The 23,666-nt window shown below is 42.1% G+C and overlaps 1 protein-coding gene across 3 annotated transcripts in view; it reads right to left on the bottom strand.

Annotated features, from left to right (window-relative positions):
* The window catches only part of LOC137353386 (serine/threonine-protein phosphatase 6 regulatory subunit 3-like), a 99,033-nt gene that overhangs the window by 74,675 nt on the left and 692 nt on the right, over positions 1-23,666 (bottom strand). For all 3 annotated transcript variants that reach the window (XM_068019605.1, XM_068019603.1, XM_068019604.1), the window contains exon 2: positions 8,008-8,240. In XM_068019605.1, coding sequence (XP_067875706.1) covers positions 8,008-8,234 — 227 coding nt within the window. In that variant the 5' untranslated portion in view covers positions 8,235-8,240. The remainder of the gene's footprint in view (positions 1-8,007; positions 8,241-23,666) is intronic.

Raw genomic sequence — 23,666 nt, 5'->3', positions numbered from 1 at the left:
CTCCCTCTTCCACTAGGGAGGAGCCTCTCGCAGCACAGTTGCAATTATGAATGTGGCCTACATCAGGATATGTTAAGATATATGTTGGAAAACTGTTGCTACCAAAACCAACAAAAATTGCTACTGATGCGTTATGAGTCACTGGGTAGAACTTTCGCTGCTGAGTCACATGGTCATGGGTTCAAGTTCCACTCCAAGGTCATACTTCAGCGCCGTATTGAGTAAGTCTTACATTATTGGAGGCACTACCTCTCAGACTTAACCCAAGGCACTGTCTACTTGCTCAAGTGGATGTAAAAGATAAATGGCAATACCTGAAGAACAGTAGGGAGTTTGCTCACCAACCTGGACAACATTCATCTCTTAACCAACAGCTTAACTGGCTGTACATCTCACTGCTGTGTGGGGGATAGCGCTGTGCTCAAATTGGCTGGCATGTCTATCTATATAATAATGACTGCACTTCAAAAGTAATCCATTGATTATAAAGAGGTCGAAGTGATGAGGTGTTGCAGACTTTGGGAAAGTCTTGGTCTCAAGCGTTCAAATATGACACTGTGTGCCTGCAGGGGGAATGCAAGGTTGTTGTGTAGGTTAAGCTCAATTTCCACATAACCTACATGATGAACATTTAACATACAGATAAAAGCTCTCAAAGTTGGCAGCCTTGGCTTAATGAGTAGTATGCTCACCCAAGTCAGAAGGTTATGGGTTCAAGTCACCCCAGAGACACAAGCACTTAATCTAAGGTGACACTTCAGTGCAGTACTGAGAGAGTGCTGCACTGTTAGAAGTGCAGCCTTTCAGGGTGAAACGTTAAACTAAGGCCCCATCTATTCTCTCAAGCGGATGTAAAATGACATGATTCGAAGAGGAGCAGGGAAGTTTTCCTCAGTGCTCTGACTAATGTTTATCCCACAACTATCACAAAAAAGCAGATTACCTGGTCATTATTTCACTGTTGTTCATGGGACCTTGCTATGCACAAATTTATTGATAAGTTTTCTACATTACAACAGTGACTACACTTCAAAAGTGCTTAATTGGCTGTAAAGCGCTTTGGGATGCTCCGAGGTGGTAAAATGAGTTAAATAAATGCAAGTTTTTCTTTCAAATGGGCATGAATTTTTATTTAAAAGGCTATTTATTGTAATCAATAGTATTTTCTGTTTATTTCATAAACTATGATTCATATGTCATATTAATAAGGTTCAAGATGCTTCACCCAATTAATTACTTTTGTTGTGCTTTTATTTTAAAGTGAACATGGCAACTATTCTGCATCAGGAACAGCCACAAGATGAACCCGTCTGTACTTTTTTTGATGGTGTTAGTTGGGGGAGGAATGTTTGCAAAGACACTAGAAGCCCCAGCTCTGTGAACAGTACCATCAGATGCAATAATGTCTCTGATTCACAGGAACAGGCACGCAGAACCTCAGGTTTAATGTTTCAACTGCGGATGACATTTCCAACGATTCAGCTCACCCTCATTGCAGCATTGGAATATCAATCTGGATTATGAGCTGAAACCATGGTGTGCTGCACAAACCCATAATCGTCTGACCCAGATGCACAATTGCTGACAATTGACACACAACATTATAAATTTCATAAAATCAACATCAGAAGCATTAGCCTGATGTTATTTTATAACTTGCTTTGGTGCATACTTAAATCAAATTTTTCTGCAGGGGGCGAGATGAGGAACAAAGAAAATTAAATGTAAATTTAGGAGTGATATCTTCAATTACGAGGATTATTGCTTTTGCATGATCGAAAAACTAAAATTACATTTTTATTACAGGATTTTTACCAGTGTTTTGGGATCTCATTCTGTAATGCTGCCCATTTATAATTAGGTTTCAGTAGTTTATGGTGTTTGAATAAGTAAATTTAGTTTTTATTGCGAGGGATTTTGTATTTTTACTGGTGCTTTGAGGATCCTAATCTGCAGCTCTACCCCTTTCTGCAGAAAGTGCAAATTAGCAGAGTTGATCACGTGAGGTAACTTAATGGATACAAAACAGGCCATACAAATACTCAGGCCAACGATAATATTTACCCAAATACATTTCTCATCTTCCCATTAACAAAACATTATCCCAGCAATTAAATTCAGAAACACATAATCACAGGTAATGAAAGGAACATTGCTGGGTAGCAAGGGGGGAGGAGTGGTTGGTAGTGATGTAAAAGGAATGTGTAAGAGTTTGGTTTTGAAATGGCAATTTCACCTGAATAAATCACAGAGTGGCTCCTTTGAGAAGTGGAAAAATACCACACTGGTTCAATAAGGGGTTCTCTAAGGATGGGACTGAAGCAACACAGAGGAAGAGGAGCTTTACTCTGAGTATAGCTAATCTCAGAATGCTTGATGGTGACAGTGAATTGGTAAGTGGTCCACTTCCCAATTTTAATAGCCTTCACCAGGATCCGCATTAAAGAGCTTAAAAATAAAGCAAGAATAATGCAACAAAAGGAATGACTGTGCCATTTGGTTTCATCCTTCTTTACATGCTATCAACACGTTACCCCCTTTAATTCAAAGTCATAGCCCAAATTGTCTGATCAAATTTCTTTAGCACGAAACCTCCCCCACCGTCAGCTGTGGTTCAGTGGGTAGCACTTTTGTCTGAGTCAGAAGAAGGTGGGTTCATGTCCCACTCCAGAGCACAAAGCTCAAGGTTGACACTCCAGTGCAGTATTGAGGGAGTGCTTTCAGATGGGACGTTAAACAAAGGTTCAGACTGCCCTCTCGGGTGGATGCAAAAGATCCCAGGGTACTACTTCGAAGAGGAGCAGGGAGTTCTCCCCAGTGCCCTAAGCCAGTATTTATTCCTCAACCAGTATGGTGTCATTTACAGTGCAGAAGGAGCCATTCAACCCATCAGGTCTCTCTTCATGGAGCTATGCTGTCAGTTTCACTCCCCGGCTTGATCCCCATAGTCCAGTAAGTCTATCTCTGTCAGGTGGCCATCCAACTTCCTCTAGAAGTCAGTGATTGTCTGCTCTTCCACTGCCCTTGTGGGTATCAAGTTCCAAGTCATTACCACCCAATGCGTAAAAAAATGCGCCTTCATATTCCCCCTGCATCTTTTGCCCAAAGTTTTCAGTGTCACTAAAAGAAAAATCTAGTCATTAGCGCATTGCTGTTTGTGGGAACTTGCTTTGTGTAAATTGGCTATCGTGTTTCCTACATTCCTTCATTGGCTGCAAAGCACTTTGGGATGCCCTGTGGTTCTGACAGGCGCTAAATAAATGCAAGTTTTTTTTTGCTGTGCTGCTTAATTCAAATAATTGGAGAATTTAGAGTTTTTTTTAAGCATAAAATTGACTGTAAATTCTCACTATAACTAGGGGAGACTCAATGTGACTGGCAGGCCAACTGTGGTTTGAGGGATGCTGTTCCAGCTCCCCAATTGGATCTGACCCAATCTCATTTGCTACAAATGATCCTGCTGCACTCCCAATCCCAGATTGTCATATGGGAGCTTAGGCATCTAAATAATCACAAAGTTGACAAAATATCAGCAGCTATTTTACTGACCACTCAGCCCAGGACATGGTAGGATATTTAGCCAGTATCATTTCATGGAAGTCCACCAAATTAAACACTTGTATTGAGCAGAACATTGAGCTGAGAGAAGCTGAATCCACAGTGCACACTGCACATGTGGGAAAGGCTGTCTGATAGCAATTGAAGGTGATAAAATATACAGTTGTACCTTTGAAGATTGACGCAATATAATGACTTGCATTTATATAGCATCTTTAACACAGTAAAACATTCCAAGGCATTTCACATGACCGCTATCAGGCAGAATTGACATAAATCCAAAGAAGGAAACATTAGGATGGTTATCTAAAAGCTTGGTCACAGAGGTAAGTTTTAAGGAGCATCTTAAAGGAGGAGAGGCAGAGAGTATTAGGAAATTCCACAGCTTAGGGACTAGACAGCTAAGTTCTTGCAGGACATGCATTCATGCCTTTGCTACCTCCAGACTCCGCTATTCCAATGGCCTCTTGACCGCCCTCCTACCTACCACCCTCTGTAAACTTGAACAAAACTCTGCTACCTAACTCGCACCAAGTCCTGTTCCCCTCTGTTCGTTGGCCTATATTGGCTCCCCGACCAGCAATGCCTCGATTTTAAAATTCTCATTATGTTCAAATTCCTCCCTATCTCTTTCGATCACCTGTACAAACACCTCTCTTATATGGCTCGATCCCAAAATTCTGATGCACAAAGTAAACGTGCATTGTTGTTGATGACCGAAGGGTCAAGGGTGGGTTTTCTGAAGAGGGGGATGTTAATGGTAGATTTGAAAAGGAGGTGGAGAGCATCAGAACAGAAAGAACCATTTACAACATCACCTAGCATTTCCCAAGGAAAAAAAAACTGAGTGGTCCTCAATTTAGGGGAATAGGGTTGAGAGCGCTGAAGGTGGGTCTCATGAACAAGATAAGCTTGGAGAGGGCATTAGGGGAGATAGGAGAGAAAATAGAGAAAGATGCAAGTTCAGGGCTAGGGCAAGGGAAGGATGCAGCAGAGGCAGGTGAACAGATGGTTTCAATCTTAGTGACAAAGTTGTCCACGACCTCCTTGTGACAACAGTTTAATATTCATGGTTTATGTATTAAAAAGAAAAATTTGGGGAAGAGGCACTGTTATATGATCACTACCAACTTGGCTCATTTAGCAGCATCTCGCTTGAGACATGGCTGACTCGAGCACACAACCAGGCAGATACTGGTGCACTGGCAACTATTGCAGTACTGAAGGAGTACTGGGGTGTTGAAAATGTGTTTTATGGATGAGATGTTAAACCAAGGCAATGCCTGTCCAGGTAAAATATATTATAGCACTATTTGTGGAGCAGCAGGGATCTCTCCTGATGTACTGCCAGTGTTCTTCTCAATGAATCAACATCAGGAACAAATTATCTGGTCATCCATGCATTTGCTATTCACAGCAGATAGCTCCATGCAAAATGACTGCTGCATTTGTCTATGTTGCAAAATTTCTGAAAGTAATCCCTTAGTTGAAAAATGAGATGTTCTACTTCTGGACAAGATGGCTAAATGCTCCACATCAGCAGCTAAGAACCTTGTCACCCTTGGTTACTATACTCCCTACAATTGAAGTGGGTACCAACACTTGCCCGTCTAGAGTTGGCAGCCCTTAGGTAGGGTACCCAAGGGCTGCAGGCACCCATGGAACTGTGTCAATGGGTCTGTGCTTTCAGACAGCAGGAGAGAAAATGCAAGTATTCTTGAATGCTCCTCAAAGGCTGCTTTCACTCGCACATGGGGGCAGAACACTGTGAGATTGGGAAGATGGAGATAGAAAAACGCCTCAAATACAAATTTGGACACACAATATTTATCCAATAGGTGTACTCGACATATAACCAATAATACAGTTACGATCTACTTAGATCCACCCATCCACTGAATAAACATCGATTCCAAAAGGCAACAAACGTATCTTTGGCTAGTTTAGTTTAGAGATACAGCACTGAAACAGGCCCTTCGGCCCACCGAGTCTGTGCCGACCATCAACCGCCCATTTATACTAATCCTACACTATTCCCATAGTCCTACCACATCCCCACCTGTCCCTATATTTCCCTACCACCTACCTATACTAGGGGCAATTTATAATGGCCAATTTACCTACCAACCTGCAAGTCTTTTGGCTTGTGGGAGGAAACCGAAGCACCCGGAGAAAACCCACACAGACAGAGGGAGAACTTGCAAACCCCACACAGGCAGTACCCAGAATTGAACCCGGGTCGCTGGAGCTGTGAGGCTGCGGTGCTAAGCACTGCACCACTGTTAGAATTATGCAAATCGAAACCAAGGAAAATAAAGTCATATTTTATAATGCATTACATCAGTGACAAAAATAATCACTTGTTTCCTCTAAATTCATTCTTGTAGGGGGAGCAAAAAGAGAATAAAGTAAGCTCATTATTAATGGTAAGGAGGAATAAACCTCTACGCATAGTCACAGAGAACATTGTTAGTGGCTCTGGTTAGGGCTGGGTCAGTGATGTGGGAGGGTGGAAACAGATAGCAAAGATTCAAACGGAGTTGTGGGAAAGATGGGCACTGATCTGGAAGAGAACACCTGGAAGGATTTGAGGGCGTAAAGGGAGCTTGTAGATGGAGCAGTTATCATCAAAGAAAGGGGTTAAGGGCAGATTTTTTTGATGGTGAGGAAATTAATGACAGGGATTTTGAAAGGGAGGTGAATAGTAGTTGAGGAGCAGGGACCATTTACAATGTCAGCTAGCATGGATAAGTAATCAGTGACTTCCTGTTTGAAATTGCCAGTGGGGCAGGATTGAGCTTGGGCTAAGCGGTCATATCTTTCTGGTCAAGCACCCTACTGATGCTCATAGTCCAGAGTCACATGTGAAACAGCAGGCACGTGGACGAAACATGAGAGTTTGCCTGGTGGCTGTGAAGTCATACTTAGCAACAACCAGTTACTACAGGAGAAAAAAGGATTAAAATTTAGGGAGAAAATACATTAAAACTGCTCAGATGATTTCAAATCATAAGAACAAAGATGTATTCAGACTGAATGTTAAGGCTGTTTTTTTACTGTCTACAATCCTCGGGCGAACAGTTAGCAGTTCTGGGGTTTTCTTTCAAAAGAAAAATGCAGGCCTGTTCTAATATTGCTGGTTACTGCTATAATGTAGAGCTCGCAGGATACTGGGTTATTTTAAGAAACTGAGTTAGACAGGAATTCACCACTCAACAGACATCATGGCAATGTAACCTCTTTTTTTAAAAAAAAAGAGGCAACGTTAACCACAGAACAGTCAACTTCGAACAGCAGACGAATTTCATGCTACCTCACTACTGGCTGCGACTTGCCCCAATATATGCACGAATGTGCTAACGCTGGAGATCTGATATTTGCATATGCACAAGCTGTGGGCGGACAAGGTCTTTTGTTTATTGAGACTCAAGAGCAAGGCGCTGGGGTCCATTTTGCACGGCATCTGCTAGGTTTAAAAGAGAACCAGAATCTATGGATGTTAAGGTCGTGGTGAAAACAAGGCAAGCTTAAGGGAGGTCGGCAAGGAAGCCTGACAATTGGGAAACCGGAGGGAGATGCCACCTCCTGAAAAGGAGTATAATGCAGAGAAAATTGGCAGTAAAGAGGGGAAAGCAAAAAAACTCTGAAAACAGTGATAGCAGGCGCAGGATTTAAAAGTCTGTACATTGCCAGAGTGAGGTGGTAGTGGGGTGGAGGAGAGTTAGAAGCTACATAATTGAGATCCTAGAAATGAACAACAGAGATGGTGCAATGTGTTGACTTCAAGACAGCCTATATAGAATCAAACTAGGTCACATATTAAAATTGTTTTCTTTAATATAAAGACTCATGCGTAGATATGAATGCAAATCCATACTTCCCTCAGCTGCTGTGCTCTCACTCTCAGTTTGAGTGGGAAAGCAATCCTCGTATGTGAGGAGGAAAAATAACTGCACTCTTCACCACCTTACTCAGTCAGTAAATGTACTGCCTAGTGTGGATTAGAGACACATAGACCAAGGTAGACCAAGATCTGATCCCCTCTGTGTGTGGAGCCAGCAGATTCCACTTCAAATAATGGTATAGCTGTGGGCTGGGAGAGAAAAAACATAAGGCTCCAATTAGTACCGCTTAACACCTGCTATAAAATGAATTAGTGTGGATACTGGATGAAGAGGGATATCAGTTATGATACAGTTGGACAGCCTGCCATCATGCTCTGTAGAAGCTAATAAATGAAAAATGGTCCAGTGAATGACGTACTGAAGGGTTGCCAGTACTTGTGGAATGCACCCCATCAGGTCTCAACATCTTCAACAAAGGAGGGGAGATTTAAAAAAAAAAATAGGGAACACCTCTTCCAATCCAGAGCTAAATTTCACAAAATGATTAACTCTTTATCAAACATATATTTCCTCTAGGATCAGGCCCTGTGGAACAACTCCTTACTTGTATCGAACTTTCTCGTCCATATCATCAGATGGCTCCATGGTAATGCAGGTAACAAGTGTCTCCATGTTGTTCGGCCGTGTCAGGAACTCCACCAGCTTGCGGTTGTTAGCCTTGCACTCTTGTAGGACGTCCTCCTCGTCCATAAGCTCAAAGAGCGTGACATCCTCACGTTCCAGGAGCGTGTCAATGTGCGATGTCGTGTGAAGGTCAAACTTCCAAAACATGATGTGCTATAGAACATCAAGAGTAGAGACAATAAAATCATGTACCTTAGCGAACTCTAAATACAATTATAACCAATCAGATATGAAACATATAACAAATCCTCATGTGTATCATAATTGGACTGCACCCCTAATACTGTGTCTCAGGGTTGTTCAACAGTGCTTCCCAAACCCGCAACCATCACCACCTAGAAGGACAGGGGTAGCAGGTTCAGGGCAATACCACCACCTCCAAGTCAAAGTCCTAGAGCTCCCTACCTAATGGCACTACGAATGTACTTTCAGCACATGGACTACAGTGGTTCAAGATGGCTCACCACCACCTACAGAAGGGCAAATAGAGATGGGTGATAAATGCTGGCCTTGCCAGAAAATCCTATAATTTATGAATAAAAGGGAGGAAGTAAGATTAAGATTGTATCAACTGTGTAGAGAGCAGAAAATGCAGAGGCCTATGGGCAGAAAATTGGCATGGAAGGGAAATCCTGGATGGACAGAATAATTTGGAAAATGGGGGTGCTTTCCTGATGACTCAGTTGGTGAACTAAGCATGTAACTGAACCACGCAGAGGTGCCCTTGGGATACAAAAGGGACAACTGCCACTGTTTCTGCGTGTATGTAGTTACTGGGCAAGGTAGGAACAGGCTTGGTTAGTCAACCATGCTCTCGCCATTGTCAAGAAACCCCAAGTTCAGACTCACAAATGAAACACTGCCAACGTGGGCAAGAGAACCCAAAAAAATTCTGGTATCCATGGAAGTACCCACGAGCACAAGTCAAGGCCTTCAAGAGAAGAGAGCTGAGAAAGTGCAGTGGGAAAACAAAATTAAGGGGGAAAAAAAAACTAAAACTAGGAACAGAGAAGCCAGAAATAAATCCCACTGTATGGAGCAAATATTTCATAATCTGAAAACTGCATGAACAAGTAACGATAGATGGGAAAAGGAGGGGACAGGATATAATCAAGTGGCCTAGTCAGGCTGGCACCATCAGCAACAAACACAGGATGGCCAATTAATACAGACCAGTATTCGCAACACAACTGTTGTTTATAGGTGTTAATTCAGCAAAGTGAGGATAACACTCAGTTTACAATTACTACACATGGTGCAGTAGATTTTTCTGTTTCTGCACCTGAGGCATTGGATTACCTGGGTGCAAAGACAGGAAAATCTGGCAGGAAAGAGTGTAGGCCCTTGAAAGGAGACTGCCCAATTTCTATCCATCAATTTAAAAAGAGTGATAAAATCAGGCAGGCTCCCCTTGCGGATATACATTCCTCCCTGCCTGGTTTTCCAGCATCCAGGCTCAGAAACAGGAAAATTTTCACTTAAATGTTTGCGGCATAATTAAACCCGTGTACATCTCACACAAGTACTGAATGGCATTGGTCAGGAGCAATGTCAAAGAAACACATATTTAACTACTTCAGAATTTCTTGCAGAAACTCTTTTCAATAAACTGCCGAAGTGTACATGCGACAAACTTTTTCATCTCATTTAAAAGTGGTGACTTTAAGAGAAACATAACATTCCCATTCTTCTCCTCCCTGCCCACCCAAAGAAACCAGGTTCAAACATCAAAGGTCAAAGACTCAGCTGCAGTGGAGCTCAATTTTCATTGTATTCATTGTCGAGAACATTAGTACAGACCCAGCTACAAACTGCATCACCACTGGATGCCCACTTCAATTTTTTCCAACACAGCACTGCCCAACTTTTCAATGTGGAAATATAATACATAAGTTAGCAGGTTCAAGGTTCTGATCGCAAACCTGTGTTGAACTGGGTGATTTCATTTCAGTTAGCAGTGAGGTGCGAGAATTGGCCTCAGAATTACTGGGTTAGAAGGCAGTGGAGAAAAGCATCAGGCAAGGCTCCCATTCCTGATCACTCCCAAGTCAGAAAGCTGTAGTGGATTCAAGTCCCACTCCAGAGACTCGAGTACAAAAGCTAGTCCTACACTTTTGTGCAGTGCCGAGGGACTGTCGCATTGTCGGAGGTGCCGTCTTTCGGATGAGACGTTAAACCAAGGCTCCTTCTGCCTACTCAGATGGATGGGAAAAAAACCCCGATATGCTACTTCAGAGAAGTACAGGGGAGTTTTCCTATCGAATATTTATCCTTTAAGCAACAGCACTAAAACAAATTATCTATCTGCTTATGATCACTTTGCTGCTTGTGGGAGCTTGCTGTGCACAAACTGGCTGCACATTACAAGAGTTACCACAATATAAGTACCATTGTAAAGCACCTGGGAATGCACAGAGGTTGTATATAAACACAAATCTTTTTTTCCCTGCTGCAAAGCACATATTTGGCTATTGGATAATGCCTGAATTAAATTCAGCTACAATTTCCTCCTAACCAATGATCAATACTTTGCCAGTATTCACTGCCTATCTCATGTATCAGAAATAGACAATCAAACTAGGTAGCTGAGTGCTACAGGGAGTGGCAGAACTACACCCTGGGATGAGTCACTGCCTTCAGCAAGAAGAAAAATTATGAGACATCATAGAAGGATGGAAAAGACATGCACAAATAAAATCAGGGGGTATTACAACCACTGGGTCAGGGCAAGGAAAAATGGAAATAAAAAATATTTGAATGAATATACAAACACAGGCATGAGGAAACCATGACTGAGCCTTAGTTTCAAACAACCTAATTCTCATTATCTAGCCTCATCCATAAAGAAAGGCCAATTGGCTAGAGTTGCCAGCAATTGAACTGCAGTATGAGCCAACACCTGTAAGAAACTGGAGATGGACAAGGGTAAAAGGGTCTAATCTGGATAGGTTAGCAGGCTGTATGTGTGGCTCAAAATGAGTTCTAAAATTTGTAAAGACTGCTATATAAAGCAAGAGTCATAAACAACTCTGCAATTCATCTGAAAATAATGCTGGTTTTGAAATGAGTAGTTGTGCTGCAGCGTACAGGATTGATTAAACTCAAGGATGGATCTGTACGAGTTTAAAAGATTGTGCTCTCTAGTTTCAAGGCAGATGTGGTGGATCGTATAGCCCACTGGAATAGGTCAACGATTCAAAACTAAAAATTGCACTGCAGTGCATCCATTTTGAGGCCTGTGAACTCTTTAAATTACATTTCACTTGCTCCAACCCCTTTAACCAAAATAGGATTTTAATTCAAGTATTCATTTACTCAATAACTGTTTCCTTCCCCTCCTCTTCCACATTAACAACTGTTAAAACATTTCAGTTGTTAGTCTTCTGAAGGCATTGACCGAGTTCTTGCTGGGTGCGGTTCCACAATTGCCCTGTTACCTCACAGCAGATTGGACCATTGACACAGAATGCTGACAGTCTATTCAACCAAGGGGAGCATCATAATTAAGCTCAAATTTTGTTCGGTAAACCCCATTCTGCTTATTGGAGGATCAAAGCTAGACACTTCCTGCACTCATTCTCAAATTGCTACAGCACTTTAATGACCTCAGCCATCTACATCCACCCACATTTGAGCTGCCCACATACTCCAATCCAAAAGCGACACCCAGTTCAGTACTTCCAAACATCAGCCCTGACGGCAAATACAATATTGCGCTGTAAACCTATTCAGCAGATTTGTACCAAGATGTTGTACAGGAAATCAAAGCCAGAGTGGGATGGAAAATTGATGTCTGAGCCAATGTATTTTAATATTAATCAAAGAATCACACAGCTCAGAAGGCCATTTCAACTGGTATATTCATTCTCTCAAACTGCTCCCCATTGCCATAAGCAGTATTTTATCCGAGCTAAAAATACTCTCCAGATCCAATCCAAGTTTGGAAGCGCACAAATCTATAAACAAATCATACTGAATACTGTTTATACTTTATGTGGACATAAAGCGTCACATGATCATTAATGCACTCTACAAAAGAACCTGTGACCCTTTGACGATTTTGTGATAAAACTGTATCCTGTCCTTGCAGCGTGCCGTGCTTTACACATTCCAGTTACCACCATCTGTCACATCTAAAGCTAGTGAGCAGAATCAACGTTGCACTGAGATCTGCGTTTCTGGCAAATATATAATTAAAACCCTCAGTAATTCTCTCACACCATGAGACGACAGTAAATGGAGATAAAATTCTCAAACAGATAATTACACTTTAGAGGTCTCCAGACATTGTGCGCAACAATGAGATGAGTGGTTACCTTGCGTAGATGCAGACTCGTATACCTAAATACGAGGCCTCTGCTGGAGTTTAAAAAAAAATATTATAGTACTTTATTTTAAGAGACAAGGTACTTGGGGGGAGGGGGAGGGGGAGGTCACAGCTATGGTATTTGCCAGCATTCCCTAGAGTTTTTCTTTAAAGATGGATTTAGTTAGTCTTATTATATTAGAAAATTACTGCAATCCCAGTAGGTCCACAGCTTTTGACGGGCATGTTAAAACAAGCTTTTTTTTTCACATCTCCTATTTTTAACACCATATACTGTGTTTTTTCTGTTCCTTCCCAGTTTTTCCACTCCCCGTTCTATTATTAAGAAACTGACTGCTTGCAAGAGCATCGCATGCAAGTGGTACCGTTCGTGAGATCTAAAGTGAGTGTAGACAAGTCATTCAATGACACGGGATAGCATGCCCAAGCCCCAACCTTTCTCCAGTTGGATGCTTATCTGTGCATTTGCCAGTATTAAGGGTCACAATCCCTCACTTCACTGAGCTTGTTCCTCCCAAAAACACAAAGCTGGGTGTTCAGTCAGCCATTCTGATGTGGGTAGGTTTTATGTGCTGCATCAGACTCGTTGCACTGCACTCAAATTCAAAACAAAGGGGACAACACACAGCTCCCCTGATGGTACAATACTGAGCCACACAGATGACAAACTCCCAAGTTTGGTCTTTGATTTGTGCTGATTTAGCTAATTTAGCTAGGATAGTAGTTACAGCATGGAGGCTAGAGATGAAGGAAAAGAAATCACCCACTTTTCCAACTTTTGGTATCCAATACAAAATGTGGATTCAACTGTGACGCCCATCACAGTCGAATAGCCTGTCAAAATTTGCTGTCTTTGCTTATGAAGGATGAAAACCAGAGTCAGGAAGCCCAGAATGAGCAGGCCACAAATCAGCTTTTCCTGGCACTCAGATGAGGTGATGCAGGATGGAAAATGGGTGTAGTTTCCTCTTAAAATGAATAAAATGTTATTTGTACCCAGTGAATCTCCCATGGCAATGCTCATGGATTCAGCACTTGCCTCTCCCTGTGGATGCTGGTACGAGGCACTGTAGTATATAGTGATTGGAACTGAAGTCCTAGCTCTCCTAACTCCATTCCTTTCTTTTCCCTCTGATGACATTCCACAACCCCTGAATAGCTGAGTTTATAATTCATTGTCTACGGTTGCTTTATGGCAAGATCAGCTGCACCCATGTATTTTACTGGTTGCTATTCTGTTTCTTTTCCTCAACCAGATGCCTCAAGAAATAATTAAAAGGGGTGAAATTCAACTGTAACCTGCTCCTGCTTTTTTTTTTAAACCAGCAAACTTTTAACTTCAATTATTTTTGTTCAAAATAGCAGGCAACATGGCAATGTGGGTATTGATTGGTCCACAGTGTCACGTGATGTATCACTAACATTACAAGCTCTCAATAGTATTAGAGAAGAGTTTTTTCAGACTGAACTGCAAACTACTTGAGTAGAATAAATATAAATACCCAGCCCAACAGATAACATCGGTCTCCAAGGACAGTACAAATGCTCCAATAAGATTCAAACTACACTCTTGCACTTCCACCACAGATAATCCAGAAAATAGAAAATAAAAAAAGTGCTTTGGACTACCCTGACCCAATATACCATCTGTATAGTTGCTCTATGTTCCCTGAAGCAACATTAAGAGGCAAATGCAATGCTTTCAAATTTTCTTCACAAATACGCTCCCTTAACCACATCTCTCCTGGAAGTGGTGGTTCACGTCAGGATAAAGAGGCAGTGGTATTCTTCCAGTAAGTCACTCTAATGATCAATCATCATTAGTAAACCGACATTATGAATTTCAAATGGGGAAGAGAGAGGAAGACTGAGAGACAGGGTAAATTAACAGTCAAAATTCTGCTTTCACCCTGAATAACAATTGACCAGAAATGCTCGTTGGTTAACATATCCACGTTTGCCATGGACAACGAATGCAATCTTGCTCGGTCCAGTATCGCATAATTAGTAGGGGTCTATCATTAGTGTTTCAAGCTAACAGTATTAGACGAGCTATGAAGGACAGAACCACAAACTGCGATAAAGCATCTAGTAGAATAAATATGGGTTGACAGTGCTGCAGACAACAGATGTGCATAATTACTTATTTACCTATCCTCAACAGGATTGGAAAATATTTGGAAGCTAGTTTGTTACTCCAACACTTTTATCCTTTACCATTATGTCGATTAAACATATTTTGTATCAAAATAAATTTTTGCAAGCATTTCATCTAACCTGAAAATCAGCAGCAAGCAAACCACACCTGTTCTCAAAATCATAACAGCACAGAAGGAGGCCATTCGACCTATCAAGTCCATGCCGGCTCTCTGTAGAGCAATCCAATCAGTTCTACTCCCGGGCTCCATCCCTGCAAGTTTATTTCCCTCGAGCATCCATACAATTTCTTTTAAAAATCATTCAGTGCCCCTGCTTCCACCACTCTCGTAGACAGCAAGTTCCAGGTCATTGCCACTCACTGTGTTAAAAAAAAGTTCTTCCTCACATCCGCTGTATCTCTTGCCCTAAAACCTTAAATCTGTGTTCCCTAGTCCTTGTACCATCAGCTCATGGGAACAGCTTTTCTTTATCTACCCTATCCAAACCTAATCTTGTACACAGCGATCAAATCTCCTCTCAATTTCCTATGCTCCAAGGAGAACAACCCCAGCTTCACCAACCTAACCTTGTAGCTAAAACCCTTATCCAGAGAGGGATTCTGGTAGATCCTCTCAAGAAGCTCTATATGTCTCATGGCAACAAAGTCCCTTTCTCTCTGCACATCCTTGTTCAACATCTTCACTTGCTCACTTTTAACTGCCTCCTCCCACACCTGACTTCAAACACGAATGCTATGAGCTTCTTTAGTACCTGGCCCACCCGCTCCATTATCAATTAGCTTATCCACTCCATCAACCTTTCCAGTACAAGCACTTAATTGGCAAAAATCCATCAACCTACTAACAATACAGAAAAACTTCACAAAACAGCAGTCAAACACTCAAGATCTTAGGGGTCTTTAGAGTTGATCCATAATACTTGTCTTACACAGAGTTCAAAGCAGTTTCCAAAATAGGAAATATTGCTCCGGAACAATTTACTGTGTCTTACCTCAGCTCAAGCCCTCTGCAACCCAACAGTATGAGTAGGGACATGGCTGAACATAGCTGCTAAGCTTGTGCAGGCACTCGAAGCTAAGGATCAAGGATTTTGAAACTAATAAACAATTACATAGCGAGCCAAGCAAAAACCATGGTGATGGAAGAGCAAGGGGCTGAATGGTTAAGGTTTGTGAAGGTTGTCCGAATGTGTTCTAATTTATCATTTGGGGGGGGGGGGGGGGGGGGGGGGTGGCTTTCTCGAAGAACCCTGAAGAAGCATGACTCAAGGTGACAACAGTTAAGGGTCTTGTCAGTAACGCGGAAGGAAGGGAAGGTGTTGAGGATGTTTCAACGGTAGAAGGCAGCAGTGATGGAACTGACATGAAGAAGCAATATGTCACGGTTTTGTACCACTCGACTAAGTCCAAGTGCAATTGGGGAGGGTGAAATTGAAAAGAGCCATATGTAAGAGCTGATGGGATTTTAAAATTCTGGTTTCAATTTTGCTGGAAGTTTCGATTCATCTAAGACTTGGAGTGGGCAGTTAGAGTTAGAATCAACAGGCGGCAGAACGGTAAAGCCATCAATATACATATGGAACCTGACCTTGTGCACCCAACTGATGTCACTATAAAGGCAGCATATAGGTGATGGAAAGGACCAAGGATTTAACCCTGGATACAGCTCTTGGGAGAATCCATTGAAAGATATTTAATGCTGCCTTTGATACAAGTATGAAAGGACCCAAGGATGAGTAGTGTCATGAAGGTATACCGTCAAGAAGACACATTGCAGGAGGCAGAATGATCAATGGTACCAAAGCAGCAGAGTGATTGTGGAGGATAAGGGGATAATAGCCATAGTGATCACCAAAGAGATGATCACGAGTGACTTTAACCAGATCAGTCTTTGTGTTGAGGGAAGAAACAATACTGCAGAATCCCAAACAAGGAGCAATGGGAGCAGTGGGCACATAGTTGCAAGGCAATAGTTCTGAAACTTTGGACCGGAAGGGAAGATTTTAGATAGAGCATAACTGAAGAGGATGGTTTAAGATTAGTTTTAAATTAGTTGCTTTGATGGAAGTAGGGATGTTGCTAAAGATAGGTTGATATCACTACACTGAAGGCTAGGAAAGGGAACCTGGGCAGTAAGGAGCAGGGAGAGCAGAACAAGACAACAGGACTTTAAGCAATAAAATTAGATTGGTGAGAGCAACAGAAGAAGGAAGAAAAATTATGGAAGCAGAATAGGGTGGAAAAAGGAAGGGGTTAGAGTCAGGGCGTGGGTGCAGATGACTGGCCGTGACTTTCCATACAAAAAAGCCAAAAGTTCTCCCATTTAGAATGGTAAGAAATGGCAGTGGGAGCAGAGGGGGAGCATGGAGTTGGGCAGTGCAGAATCTAAGCTTACAATCGGTAGTGCAGCATGAAACTGGGGTAAGGGACAGCATACATCTTCAACAAGGAATAATTGTTATTAGAATTACAAGTCTCTGCAAGGCTGAGAAAGTCACCAATGCCTCTCCAATGATGCTACAAAAATAACAGAGTTTACTAGCTAAGGAAGCACTCATTTCAAAGATAATGCAAAGGAAGGGGTGTCAATTTTGATTTGTCTGAGAGGAGAGAGATGGTGGAAGGAGACATGGGGGCACTGGATACAAGGAAAAAGTAAAACCAACAGAGTTTCGTCATCAAACCACTCATTCTCAAGACTTCCAGCAATGAAAGTGTCTCTTTGTGCCAACTCAGCCACAATTCAATGTGGACAGCTCAGGGGGAAGATGAAAGTTTCCTTCACAGGTAAAAATCATTTTATCCAAGTTTTAATAGGAAGTTGGCATCATTCCTTTCAGGAAATTTGACTACAGCAATATATAGCAAGCGTTACTCGCTCGCAAACACCATGCAGATGTGGGAGCAACCAAAATTTTTGGCCATTCAGACAATTCTTTTTCCTGAGCCTTCTTAGATTGCTGTATTAAGCACGATTACCCAGCCAAGGAAGCAGCCATGCAATGTGCTCCCAGGCCTCTGTTCAAGACAGTTTCCCGCAGCTGACAAACATAAGACAAGTCAGGGTCCACTCAATCCTCTGACGCTATATACTCTTAATACATTAATTCTCCCATTCTTGCCGTGAATTTTGAATAACTGCAATATTATTCCCTATGAGTGAGATTATTCCAAATATTTAGTGCTGAGCTGACAATTTCCTGTTATCGCCTTGAAAATCCAATTTACCCCGTTCCACCTGACTTTCTTTTCATTGTTCTGAAGTAATGATCTGGCTTTACTTTATCTACACCATTTAATATTTTAGGTACATCTACAGGTCTACTTAGTTGACGTCGCTCTCGATTGTAAAACTTAAGCTTCGCTGACCTTAACTCCCTTTCCACCTGGAATCTGTATTGGTGCTTTTCTATCTTTTTAATGTGAGGTTATGTTTGCAGAACTGCATTCTAAGCATGGCTGACCAATGCCTTGCATAACTGCTATTTAACTCTCCTGACGATATAATGACATTTCTTAAAAGCTTTTGAAATTGCTTCACCACATTGTCTCGATATTGAAAATGACGTGTCCACAGCTACTCCCAGCTTCCTTTTTAACTCTTCTCGAGCCAATTCAATGTTATGCATTGTAAGCTACGTCCCATATTCTATGTAGAACACTTCACAATTTTCACTGTTAAAGATAGTTTGCCTAGCTCAATAACCAGTCGAAATTCCTTTGCAAATCTTAAGTTACATCCTCCTTCCTGCACACGCCACTCCTCTATCTTTGCATCATTGGTAAACCTAAACTGCTCAGCACATAGCAGCAACCCCTCCCATTCTGCCCTCTTCAGAGGAAAGTGCCTACCTCTGTTCAACACATTGCCCAACAGGTCTGCTCAGACAGCACTCATTGTGGGGGCTACATTGCAGGCCCAAACGCCTAAGCAGCTCAGGAAGCACTTGTACTTTAATATAGTTACCAATTCTGGCAAGGTGCCTGACAACAGCAGTGCACTGCGCCAACAATGTTCTAATTTAGATATAGTGGATGTTGCAAGAAGTACACGATTACATATTGTTACCATGGTAGTTTTTTTGTAACATTTCATAAACAAAGTGAGCAGGACAAAACTGTTCAAGCAAGAGAGTTTGAGGAACTAGTGGTTAGTCTGTGAAGCAGGTAAGGTAAAATTTATTTCAGCTTATTTGCTCCCTTGCTCTCCTGTAAGTGCGGAAGTTTGCTGGAGTATAGTCACCTTCTGGGGGTAACTCGCTCAAGTCTTTCTGCACAATAGGTTATTCAACCACACTGAATCACAAGCTCATCCAATGCTCACACAGGTACACTTTCGACAAGAATCACTGGATGCAGTTAGAAGGACCCAGTCTGATTTCCCCCCGTCTTGCCACAGAAGTGCTGATGCCAGCTATACTACCCCTACTGCCACACATTGGACTGGGAGTCAAACCTGGGATCTTCTAGTCTCTATGGTTCAAGTTAAAAAGTGCCATCAGGTGAGACCAGTTTTAGGAGCATATGCACAGCCCGGCAAAGCTATACACCTATTCCCCAACAACTCCCTTCAGCTGGCCACATCCGGCATCAGCAAAGATGGGATGTAACTAAAGCTTCATAGAAGAGGATTTGGCAGTTCAGTGTACCAATAAACTCTGCAATGGGTGTTTCGGCTCAAATTCGCAGCCATAATTCCTCAGGCACGATGAGTTTCCAGTCTTAGCTAGATGAGACACAGTAACAGCAAGTCAATGCTTCATGCTAGAGGTCCAAATATCAGGGAAACAATCAACTAAGGGAAGCTTGGATGATTTATTTTCACACACAGACACACACAAAGGGTTACAGTGTTGTGGAATAAGTTACCAAAGAAATTCCGTCAAACGGTATAAACAGGTTCAGGAGACATTCAGAGCAGGGATTAAGTGATGGAGGGCAGGTGGGGTTGACATCTTTCCAAATGGGATGGGCTTAGTAGCTTTAATTGTTGCTTCCTAAAGGTTCTTGTAAGAGAAGCTTGTTAAGTAACAGCACTGGGCAGGCACTTTCCTAAGGTACACAGGAAAGAAAAGCAAAGAAAGCGACAGCAGGGTAAGCAATTTAGGCAATACACAGTCTATAATTCAGATTGCTGCTGAGCTATCTTTAGTTCTTCAAGAGATTTCAGATCAAAGCAGTTCCTTCTTCAACTGAGCAAAAGAATGACTATCTTGCAGGAGGTATAACCAGGTCACTGTGAATTAGACAAAACCATTTCTCGCTAGATAAAAGGGAGCCACTGTACATGAGGTAAATTAGGAGATGGCAAACCTTTATGTAATATTCCCACCTCTCCTCTCCAGAGCAGCACAGTCGGTTCAGGTTCCACAGGTAGCCCTTCAGTACCTCAGCCAAATGGTCATTTCTTTTGTGTAAAACTGCTCAAACTGCACACTATCCGACTGTACAAGACATCGCAGCCAAGCTCAATTATGTCTTTACAACATCCACATGCAGAACATTTTTCACAGTGATCCTTAGCGCCAATCTGTTTTAAGCTCCGAGGTCAAATGCAACATCCCAAATAATGCTGTAATCCTGCATTTACCTGTTACCTAGGTGAATAGTCTGATACAAGAGTTAAAGTTGTGCAATGGGACCATTAGACATCACTATAATCAGCAGGGAGAACAGGAGGAAACTACACAACCATTCAACAATTATAAATAATCCACAATATAAAATGGAATTAGCCACATCAAAAAAACTTCCCTTAGTAAATCAGGCCAATCCAATTTAGAATATGGAACACTGAATGAATCGCATACCATTCCTCAACAAAGTAATAGTATTATTCTGTCTGACATTGCTGTGGCAAGTAAAATCAGAGTTAGAGCCCAATTAATGCAGCATCCTGTCAATACTGGTCAGAGACTGCAGTACATTGGAAGCAGGCGTTAAGCCGACTCTCTCCAATTTACTTACAAAGCTGCAAAGTTAAGCTACACTCAGGCCAAACCATGCTTTTAATTGGCCCAGCTTTTCCACCACCCCTGTCCACAAATCAAACTTTTGCTTCACCACAACCTCATCGCCCGCTCCCTGTCCCCGATCAACGCACATACGCACTTGAGATTTCCTTGCCCACATCAACATAGTCATCTTAGTCATTGGCATTTTATAGTTCACACTTCCTGATTAAACATACTCAGCATCTCACATAGGCACGCACCTATGTGCCTCTCTGGGAATGACATCTCAGTTGAACTACACTTGTCAAACAATAGATGGAATATTTTCCACCTGGTGACTCAAATAACCGATAAGGATTTTTATCTTTCTAGTCATAGCAAAGTCAACAAATACACCACAAATCACCAACACGTTATGCAGCATAACCGAAACTACACTGGTGTACATAAGAGTCATACATATATAGCCCAGATAAATTCTTTCCAAACTTCATGCACAGCTTTATGGTGCACTTATGCACCTACACTTACATAGGCAAACTTGATAGCCATTCTACACCTGGAACAGCCCATCACCAACAATATAAATGACCAGTTAATAGGATTTCTGTGGCGCTGACTGGATAAGAATACTCCCTGCACGCTTGCTAAAAGACTGCCACGGAATCTTTAACATCTACCGGAATAAGAAAATAGGAGATCGGTTTGAAGTCTCAGCTAAAGGAAAGCACCTCCGACAATGCAGCACTCCCTCAGTATGACATTGTTTGCCTGCTTCAGAACGTCCAAGTCTTTTGTCTGTGTAGCCCGTGAAGTCTCTTAGGCCACAAATAAAGTTAAAAGGAATCTTCCTGTAATCTTGCATGTACCTACACCTGCTGATACTAAATGATCTGACATTTTTTTGGTGCACACTATGCCACGATAATGCTAAGACACAAAACAATTTTGAAGTGCTTCAAATAATCTGTCACATTACATCACTCAAGTCCAATGGCTTGCCTCACTGCAAAGCCTCAGCGCTATGAAGAACACAGCGGCGGCTGGGCGGCACAGTGGTTAGCACTGCAGCCTCACAGCTCCAGGGGCCCGGGTTCGATTCTGGGTACTGCCTGTGCGGAGTTTGCAAGTTCTCCCTGTGTCTGCGTGGGTTTCCTCCGGGTGCTCCAGTTTCCTCCCACATGCCAAAGACTTGCAGGTTGATAGGTTAATTGGCCATTATAAATTGCCCCTAGTATAGGTAGGTGGTAGGGAAATATATAGGGACAGGTGGGGATGTGATAGGAATACGGGATTAGTGTAGGATTAGTATAAATGGGTGGTTGATGGTCGGCACAGACTCGGTGGGCCGAAGGGCCTGTTTCAGTGCTGTATCTCTAAACATACTTCAGTATGCATTGTTCCAAATTTTCCCGTTTTGGTGCTTTCTTTCCTTCAGCAACTTTCTCCCCAGATATTGCATCCTTGCGAGGATACACCTTAGTGCCCTCCAGTAACTTAGCCAAGTAATTGTTATCTATGTGTTTAGAAAGCAAGAATCAAGCTATCCATCCAAGACAAACAGTAGCCCCCTTTGCCACTGCCTCGTCTGAGACCAGCTGACTCAGCAGAGACTGGGAATCGACCTCAGACCTTCCTCATTCAACTAGCTCACTGGATAAATCCTCCAAGGACTCAGGAGTCCTTTTCTCTCCTGTAGGTGGTGACTTGCTAGAGAGATAGCAACAGGTGCTGTCACCCTATGCTACCTTGTCCAAGCGAGCCTGTTGGGGCTACATCACTGCCAAGTCTGAACCTATTCCCACATATAAACAGGCTGTTTTCAGCAGAAATCATTGGATGGTGGTTAGGAATGGGAAAATAAAACATATACGAGCAATGACATGCAGTTATATTCCTATCCCCCACAATACCGACACTTTAACCAAACCAGATTCCATTATACTGAACAAACAGGGCCCAGCAACCAAAGAACATTACGTTTTAAAGATTAGACATTTTAAATTACTTAAACTATAAAGAGGCTGTAAGCTGCCTCCTCAGCAGGACAGCAGATTGACAAATCACTGCAAAGTTTACATACATGAGGAAAACCTCTCTTACTCACTGATAAATGTTTGGAATAATTTGTTGAGTAAAGCAATAGAGACAAAAACATTCAGGTTATTCAAAATACAACTAGATTTCAGGACGGAGGAACTCATGTACTAGAGCGAGGAGTTTTGATGGACTGAACGGCCTTTTCTAATTATTAACTTTTGACGTTTCTCTATTCCATCAAGGAATTTATCTCCCCCATTCTATGAATAGACTAACTCCCACTGAGGTGCAATTCCACAGACACCAGTTATCCTCGAGTACCTCACTGTTCATTCTGTGTACAATTCTAGACACTAAGTATTGGCGGGCTATTTAATCATGGATGGCATCATAGTCTAGCCTGATTCCTCTACTCAACCAACATCCATACAGCCAATTTTTTAAAAAAAAGCAGAATAGTACCACTGGATAGTGATCAAGAGGATCCCTGCTTGATTTCTTCTTATCATGCCTCACCCGAGGTACATTGAGACCAATCTGTATCACTCCTGCCACTGACCTCAGGGACCGAGCTAACATTAGCAACAGATAATTTAAGGCACAAAACGAGGCTATTCAGCCCATTTTGTCAGTGCTGGTCATAAAAGAACTATTCCAGCCTAATTCCACCTTCCAACTCTTGGTCCACAGTCCTGTAATTTACAGTACTTCAAGTGCATATCCAAGTTTTTTTCAAAATGTGATGAGGGTTTGTGCCTCAACCACTCTTTCAGGCAGTGAGTGCCAGACACCCCCCACCACCCTCTGGCTAAAAACATTTCTCAACCCCCCCCCCCCCCCCCGGAAAATCCATCTACCAATTACTTCAAATCTTTGCCTCCTGGTTATTGACCTCGCTGTCGAGGAAAGTAGTTTCGCTCTATAGAGGCCCCTTAGAATTTTGTAAACCTCAATAAAATCTTCTCTCAACCTCCTATGTCCCAAAGAAAATCTGAATTTACACAGCACATTAATTCTTTTCCACTACTTTTGGAGTGCAATTACTTTTATTACACAGGGACCTTTGCAATCTGTACAGCTCAGCAATTCACTGAACCATT

Source organism: Heterodontus francisci, chromosome 41 (assembly GCF_036365525.1).
Source record: "Heterodontus francisci isolate sHetFra1 chromosome 41, sHetFra1.hap1, whole genome shotgun sequence".
Taxonomy (NCBI): Eukaryota; Metazoa; Chordata; class Chondrichthyes; order Heterodontiformes; family Heterodontidae; genus Heterodontus; species Heterodontus francisci.
This window is presented reverse-complemented; position numbering and strand designations above follow the sequence as displayed.